The sequence below is a fragment of the Berghia stephanieae genome, chromosome 5 (genome assembly GCF_034508935.2).
Source record: "Berghia stephanieae isolate SIO BIC M18660-M18661 chromosome 5, UCSD_Bste_1.3, whole genome shotgun sequence".
Lineage (NCBI taxonomy): Eukaryota > Metazoa > Mollusca > Gastropoda > Nudibranchia > Aeolidiidae > Berghia > Berghia stephanieae.
This window is the reverse complement of record NC_088364.1, coordinates 42,120,584-42,129,663: the sequence shown is the minus strand read 5'-3', so window position 1 is coordinate 42,129,663 and position 9,080 is coordinate 42,120,584. Positions and strand designations below refer to the sequence as shown.

At 34.6% G+C, this 9,080-nt stretch overlaps 1 protein-coding gene across 4 annotated transcripts in view; it reads left to right on the top strand.

The window, feature by feature from the left end:
• LOC144972948 (guanine nucleotide-binding protein subunit alpha-12-like) overlaps positions 1-9,080 on the top strand; it is a 58,703-nt gene that overhangs the window by 25,898 nt on the left and 23,725 nt on the right. For all 4 annotated transcript variants that reach the window (XM_078914796.1, XM_078914797.1, XM_078914798.1 and 1 more), the window contains exons 2-3: positions 3,406-3,456; positions 7,007-7,207. In XM_078914796.1, coding sequence (XP_078770922.1) covers positions 3,406-3,456; positions 7,007-7,207 — 252 coding nt within the window. The remainder of the gene's footprint in view (positions 1-3,405; positions 3,457-7,006; positions 7,208-9,080) is intronic.

The window sequence follows — 9,080 nt, the reverse complement described above, 5'->3', positions numbered from 1 at the left end:
TGACAGTTAGAAACTTGGTTTACTGTGACATAAAAAGAGGCTTGAAGATAACGACTTTCTTTGGTCTGTAATGACTCATCTGCTTTCACCTGGTTATCTTTTCCTTTATCTTAAAATCGTTTTCAAATGATCGTTTTTAACTGCTCGTCTCAGATTGGTTAATATAGAGTCCACAGCATACACTGCTTTCATTATGAAATACATTTCAAAAGGCTTAAAAATAAACTGGTTTTGACTGATTTTTGCGAGTGACAACCTTAAATAATCAATTTTTTATTTTCAATAAAACTATAATCTTCCTCTATTTGCTATAATTGCACAGTTTATCTTTTTTGAGCCAATTTTGACCAAAAAAAATAATTACAAATATAATTAGCTATAAGGTAACCATTACGTCTATTCTTATCATTAATATAAATTATAAGAGTTAAAAGTGTATTTCGGGTTCATACAGACAGGCTGTTTCTCTCAAATTTCGGATTATTAAACAGCAATGCAATGCATTTTGTATACTCTTTTATTTATTTATTTTTCCTGTTTTGAGACTCTGCTAAAAGATCCTTTCATATTGTATGCGAAGCAAGAGCAGATTCGCCAACCACTTTGGAATTATCTATTAAGAAAAGGAAACCTTAAGCGTTTATAAAGCGCTTTGCAAGGGGTCCTTAGCCAACAGCGGCAGAGCATCTAGTCGAACGGTGTGTTGTGCTACCCGGCGGGTTTGCGACGGTGCACGAGTGCGGACCGGACTTTGCTGATTGGGTCGATCGTCATAACATAGTAGTGTGAGAACCATAAGAGGTTGCTGCCAACAGCAACACTTTATATGTAGGACGAGACATAATGCCCTGTTTGGCGATATAACACTTTTTTTTCCGGACCGAGACAACGCTGTTAATAGCCAGGTACTCATTTAAAACCTGGGTACAGTGAGAGGTTTTAACTGCGCGCCGCTCAGAGCGGGACCCGATCCGAAAGCGAGTTTCATATAATAAGATCACATAGCCTCAAAAATAAGTTTGTTTTTTTTTCCAAAGTGTACAACTATGAGAAATTCATAAAAAGCAGTATCGGTCCTTTGGAATTTCCTCATTTGCTTGTATTATGTTGATACATTCTGTGGATAAACAAGAAATTATTTATTTTGTGTTGTCAAGTGACATTCGTGTTATCATGCCCTCTCCTACCATGCCCATCCATATGCCATTCTAACATTTAATGGAAGATTGTATGTTGTTTCTTGAAGTAATTTTTTTGTTGTTGCTTTTCTTGTAAAATAAAGACCTGCCACCAATAAAAAATTAATTATTATTGATATGTTGTATTTTTGAAGCCGAAATTGGACAATTTTGGATTTTTTTTCCCTCCAGAATGGGACTGTTTTCAGCCAAATTTTAGAAAAAAAGTGGTTTCTTGAAATTTTTCTTTCTTTCAATAAATGGACACCTGACCAAACTGAGTGACATTACAGCATTTTTAAAACGGTTAATTAAAATAAATTACCATTCATATATAAGGGGGGGGGGGGGTGTCACACCTTTGTGTTAATGCAGATTATTTTCCTTGAAGTTTAGACACCCCCCCCCCCTCCTAAAAAAATAATTAAAAAATGGAAATGTTTGTGGCTAGTTGTGATCTGAAAATATGAAGAATAAAAATAACCCAGCTCTGGGATTGCATAATTGAAAATATAAATAAGTTAAAGAAACTCGATGTTTGGATGTCTTTAGGGACAAAATGTAATCAGTTAAGACACTGCTCTATCGTAAAATACTTTTCATAAAATAAAACAGATCCAGTTTCAGACTGGACAATGGAACACGCGTGCAAAGTGCCCCTCTTTATAGGATAGTCTGTCGAAATACCAACTCATGGTCTCGAACCCTCAGACCTAATTTATGTTATGATATGAGTTAAAAACTGTAGCACTACACCACATGGACACATTTCAGGATAATTATTGATTAACTAGCAATATCAAAAGGTTTGGTGGATGGACTGATGGTTGTATATTGAATTTATGCAGAGTCATTCTTTTTCAAAGCCTTAAATTATTTCTCAACCTTTTCGCACTTTGTCCACTGTAACACATGTGCAGCACTTTTGGAAGTTGCTCCTGCAATAGGAACTATCGTTTTAGTGCTAATATTTCAGTTACTTGGATCAAAATTTGTCAACGTTTAAATGACGAGATATTGTCTTGTGCTAGAGTTACCACACAGCTGTGAAATACCAAAACCCTTTTTTTTTTTTTTTTTTTTTTTTTGCTGGAAAGCTTTTACTTCATATATCTTAAGAGGCAGCTGGTATTAGCCTGAGACTTCTCTAGAACCAACACTTTTTACAGTCTTTGTGGAGTTGGGGAGGGGTTGGGGTGTGTGTGTGTGTGTGTGTGTGTGTGTGTGTGTGTGTGGATAAGTTGGGGTCATCCTCATCTATATATATATGAAGTAAACATTTTCTGGTTGAAATGAAAACAGTTAGAGAGAAAAGAAGTGTCATTTACTGTAAATTGCTTTTTGAGAGTTACCCAATGTCATTTCGACACAGAACCTAACCCATTTTAGGCTGGTCTTGATTTTCCTTTTTACTTGATGTCAAATCCTACAAATTTCACAAATAGAGAAGATACAGCGATGGTTCAAGTCATATTACAAAGTCTGTGGTGGTAGGTCATTTTCAACACTTGATCCACAGATATGGAACACGTTTTTAAATATATTAAAAAAATTTAAAAATAAGATATTACCGCGTCCATTTTTGTGTCAATGGTGTGTATGTATGTGAGGGTTACCTATTAGTCTGCTATTCTTTATGAAGTGCATGGATTGCTGTCTAGTCATGGTTATCCTTGACAAAAGCTAAGTGTTATTATTAGGCCTTAGTTATAAAAAGAGGTAAACTCCATCAAGTTAGAAGAAAATCAAACCTCGACCGTTTAGCATTAAAGAGGCCACAGTTTGCCATTATCTAAAATTCTCGTAGATATTTGCCTTTGTGAAGAGAAAATATCATCAACTTCATCGTAAATGTTTGTATTGTGGAGTTTTATTTGAATTGTTTGAGAGACAGGTATTGCATGCATGTTAATGAGGAATAGATATTATACTTCTAGTTTAGGTGATGGAGATAGATTGGGAGATTATTGCATTGAGATAAAATGTTGAGGGTTGTGTTTATGCATGTGTGTTAGAACTGTTTGTGTGTATGTTGCGATTATTCATTTTTTCTGTCTGTGTGTTTCCTTGGAGAGAGAGAGAGAGAGAGAGAGAGAGAGAGAGAGAGAGAGAGAGAGAGAGAGAGAGAGAGAGAGAGAGAGAGAATGATCCTAATGTCAAAGGCCAATCTTTTATTCAACGTGCTAATGCTACATTTTATTTTTTCTCTTCCCTCTTTTTAATCCAGGGAGATTCTTTGAAGTATTTCTTGGAAAATATCGAGAGGATCGGAACCACTGTAAGTGTTCAAGAAAGGTCAAAACTAAATTAAATGCAAAATTATGAATAATATTGATGACGACGACGATGGCCATGATGAAGCCGACAATGATGATGATGAAAATGATGGTGTGATGTTATATTATCTAGTTGCCCATTTTGAACCCCCCCCCCCCCCCCCCCCCCCCCCCCCCTCCAAACAACCTTAAGATTACAGATAGCCCAGCAAAATGCCACTCTCAAGGTTTCATCACAACCCTTGTCATCCACCAAGCGATTGGCCATGCTCATTGTTGACCAGGATTTCATCATGGATTAAATGTGGCAATTTACAATAAGGTTGTACTTGGTTACGATGAAAGTCCTATTAATTTATACCCCTTTATAATCAACGATTTTCATTGTGATCATGATAACTGCAGACTTTACTTTCGTAAGGAGAACAGTCTTAGAGATGCTATTGAAGCCTAATTCACATTAATGAAATTGCTGTCATAGTGAAATCTCACTGCCTCAAACTAGTATTAATTTGGATTTTAAAGCAAAAATGATCAGAAAGGCGAAATTTAGGTGGTTATTTTGTTTTCCCTTTCATAAATCATATCCATAGCATGAACGTAACTCAAATTTCTTATTTATCACTGTGAATTTGATTTTGGGCATCTAAATCCTCCAATATACCTTGAGCTTTTATATAGCGCAATATCCACAAAACATACTAAAAGTGCTTTACAAAGAGTCCCTGACCAACAGCAACGCTTAACATGTAGAACGAGACTGCTAGGCTATATTACAATATTTTTTTTCTGATAGAGACAACGCTGTTAACAGCTAGGTACTCATTTTACACCTGAGTGCAGTAAAGAGCCTTTTCCAAGGACTCGAACTATGCGTCGAGCGAGGCTCAAATCCAGGTCCTTCCAATCCGAAAGCATGTGTCATACCACAAGACCACATAGCCTCGCATGATCCCGTTTAGAGGCTGTAGGTCACATTGTTGTATTATCAGGTTAGAGTAAAAATTTAATTAACTCTATAAATGTCGAGTACTTGACAAAAGATAATATTACTGGTCCTAAGAAGATAATCATAGTGACCAACTGTCCTAATAAAATTGGGACTGTCTCGATTTGGCAATCTGGATTAGAAAAAAAATATAGAATAGGATTGTTTTTATGTATGGAAATGAACTTTGCATGTTCCAGGATTATGTTTTTTTTTACTAGCAAATTAAAAACAATGAACAGAAAGAGCTCTAAATCTAGATTATATTATATGTGATGCTGGCTGAAAATCCGGGAAGATTCGACCAGCTTCAATTCCAGATATGATCCAAAATCGAAGAGAAAGTGTTTCCCATAGCAACAAATTTTATTCAGAAAAAAATTCATAACTTGGGTTCTAATAGACATAGAAAGAAAATTTAAAGTGGTCAATGATCAGAAAGATGTGGTCTACACCACTGCAAACATAACTCAATTTATGAAATCTGCACGTCTTTCTGGGTTTTCTCAGCCAGTCACACATATAATGATAGTCCAAATATACTGCTGTTTTGGGTCACAACAGTATTGTGTGTTAGGGTGTCCCGCTGTAGCTCTTTGAAAATTTGGCCACTGTGGACAATGCCTATTAATGTCAATTTAACTTGTGAACTTTTACGTTTGTCATATTTATTCCTCGATTTAGTTAAATGGAAGAGACTTCAATAAATAAATAAATAAATATGAACATTTTCATGGACTTATGATGCTCATTTCGCTTCAACTTGATTCGCTCATTAATTCCCTCGGCAGGCCTTAATATATGGAACCTTGTTCCATCTCATAATGTAGAGTTGGCTGTTAGGCCTCCTTTTTGAACTAACTCTCTTACACTCTCCATCACTGCTATAGCCTGGATGGGCTTCCTGACCTCCAGTAGTTGGCAGGGAGGTCACTTATTATGTTTTCTATACCCCTATATATGTTTTCCTACTTTTTGTCTTTGTCTAAGAATGAGATGACTTGGTTTTGTCCTTTCCCTTGTTGGAATCCTTGGCTGGGAGGGAAACAGTCAAATGTAATGTTAACATTTTGGGAGATGGTATTTTTCTCCTTGTAAATCATCTCACTGTATATGTTGTTATATTATTTGTTGTTTTGAATGAATAATATAATAAGCATTGGAGTGTGTTTCTGGCAGTGGGATCCCGGCTTGTGTCTGCGTTAGACTTTTAGGTGATCTCAAACTATGCTCAATGATAGTGTGCTCTTGGAATCTACATCTATTCCCTATTTGTTCCATGTCTTAGTTTTATTTTGGTGCTTTTATTGTAATTCTAGATTTTTTTGACTGTCCCATTTTCTCTCCTTTTACCGGCTCTGTTATGAACTAAATGTGTCACAAGTATCGTAAAACCCTTAAAAACAAACAAAAAAAACTGCCTATAGCTCATTCACACATGAGTTGATTGGAGTAATGTATGCTAAGAAGTGCCTTACCCAAGAACATGGTGTCAGGAGCCGAATTTTCCACGATCAACTGTCACCCATCCCGGCACTGACCAGGGTGGACATAATTTGAGAGAAGACGCAGACACCCACTAAACCACCGACCCACCAATCTTGGCCTCTAATATTTTGTCCATACAACTATGCCATTTTATTTCACTTTTGCTGAGATGGCCTAAAAAGTAAAGTTTGGCGAGAGGGCACAAAGCTCATTTATACTTAATTTAAAAAGTAAGATGAGACATCATACCACTCGGCTATCTTTACCTTAAACGATGAGATTTGACTGTAGACATAGTTAATTATATAAATTGTCGACCAATGAACATAATTCAGACAGGCGGCAGAACTCTCAATAAATGAATGAATTGTGGGCATCTGAGAGATGTTTTTTTTTTTTTAAAGAAAGAGGGTTAATGGCTGAGAGTAATTGAGAGACATAGGCTGATGATTGCAATTGACTCGGCACTTGATTGATTCATTAGACGTGTCAGTCGTAATTAGGTCATTCTCTGACTAGGAACTGTATGCGATTACAAGGAAATCCCGTGGAATATGACAATGATGTACTTGTATTGTTTAGATTTTGTAAAGAGCTTAGAGCTTGTTTTAATGAAATGAAGTGCTATGTAAGTGTCATGTATTATTATTATTATTATTATTATTATTATTATTATTATTATTATTATTATTATTATTATTATTTATTATTTTTATTATTATTATTATTATTATTATTATTATTAATTATTATTATTATTATTATTATTATTAATCTTAATTAAAATGACAAAACAGCTTGTCAAAAATTATTACACCTGAGAATTCTTTTTGTTAAGTTCATGTTTAGGACACAAATATATATATTTTTCATTTACTACATTAATCATCTGTTCACTTACCATACTCACCGTTGGTTGACTTTTTTTTTTTTTTGAGAAGAGACATTTTATTACTAAGCCACATCTACCACAGTTAAAACGTTGTTTAATGTGAGCATCACAAGATTTTTTTTTTTTTTTTGTAGTAAAGCCACCCTGTTGGAAAAAATGATCTTGCAATTTTAATATGTTCCAGAACTATGTGCCTACCAAACAAGACATCCTTCTGGCAAGGAAAGCCACAAAGGGTATCATTGAACACCAGATCCTCATCAAGGGAGTACCCTTTATGTTCATCGATGTTGGGGGTCAAAGGTCACAGAGACAAAAATGGTTCCAGTGTTTTGAGGGCATCACATCCATTTTATTTCTGGCGTCAGCCAGTGAGTTTGACCAGGTATGTTATGAGTTGGATTTTGGAATTGGGTGAATTAAGACATTTTTAAAGTGTCCCTTAAAATATGTTTTCTTTGGAATATTTCAATGACTGGCAAGGAACTGAATTATCAAACCTTTATTTTTTAGATATAAAATGTTGGGGAAGAGGACCTGATGCAAGATAATAAGTTGGAGAGGAGTGTATGATACAGTGAAGCTGAGTTCGTTTGTTTTCTAATTTATTTTTTCTAGCATCAATGAAAAGAAATCTGCTTCCTAGTCAAAGTTCTTGGAATTTGTGCAATTTTGCCTTCTTTTTTTTTTTTTAAATTAGAGTGAACTTAGCTCTGTTAAAGACCAATTAATAGAAACTGTTGATCTTTCTGGGATTTTTTTCCCCCTGCTTTTATATCATACACAATTTTCCAGTTTTTTTTTAAATTAAAAAATATACTTGACCTCCTTTTCTCTCTTTTTTAAGTTCATATCTTTAACCATCTAATCACGAACGATCGAGATCGTATCTTGTGAAATATTCCTAATACCAAATTTTGTCCACCTACTAAACAACTTGATATTGTTATTTTTAAAAAAAGGATATTTTAGAAAAGAGAAATAGGTCCTCAACTCGGATCCCTAGCAAGTGTTCGAACGATTTTTTTAGTGTGGCACTTGATCTTATAAATTGAGAAATCATGCTGAAATTTGTTCATAGGATTCAAAGAACAAATGAGAAACTTTTTGACACAGTAGCTTCAATTTGTAATCACAGATTTATCCACAACTCAAAAAACGGTGAATTGATGAAAGAAAAACATAGTATACATTGTATTTCTTGAATGGAGTTACCATCAAAAACAAAACTTCCTGCTGAAAGTGAAATTAGAATCGCTTATTATTTTATGTCGTCAGGCAGCTTATCAATAACAAGCTTTTTAAATCCAAACTACCAGGCTACCTAAAGTCCTTTTGCTTCTCTAGGCTCTCGTGGTGTTGCTTGTGGCTGCTTTCAGTGCCAGCCAGTCATCAGAGCTCATCCTGTGTAACATCGCTTTAAGATCAAATGCCATATTTCTTTCGTGTTGGGGGGAAATAATATCCTCATGTCTGTTGTTTTGCTTTCTTTTTTTTTTTTTCTTTGGTTTTTAAGTTGACTCTGGGAAAGATTAATACAGTTTTAAGGTGTTATTCTTGTTTTTTAAAAATTATTCTTTCTTTCTTTCTTTTTTTTTTTTTACAAAACCAGCTCTATTTTGGTGATAAATTCAGTGAATTAACAGCATTGTTCCACCTTTTTCTTTTTGAGAAAATGGCACATTGTGTTTTGTATTATGTTTTCATGTTGTTCAGATTATACAAAAGCACCTTTTTTTATCTTCTTGATTCCTGCTTTAATCTCTGAGCACAATCAGTTCTTGTTTTTTGAAGTTCATCTGAAATGTTTGAATCTAGCAAATTTTATGTAAACAGGTTTGTCATGAAGTCATTAAAAAGGAGGATAAATCTCATACCATTCAGATATACTTTATTCTATCTTTATTTTTCCAACACTTCTCTATACCTACGGTTCTGTAATACATTTTCATATGTCAGTTGTATAACAAATTGTTTAACTATTTTGTGCAAATGTTGTGCTGACAATGATAAAGATATCTCCAAAAATACTTGTAAACAATAAGAATTTACCTAGTTTTATTGAAAACAGCAAGCTTGAACGGGAACGGGAGTCTCTGCAGTTGTTCACATGGAAATCGAGTAACATCCTCCTGGCTCTATTTTCTCGTATGTCAAAATTATGTCGTTATGGACTGTGGCTCTTTTAAGATAAATAAATAGAAATGGTGATCTATGTTCTGCTGAGCCACCACATGGTTGTTTTTGATATTGTTAAT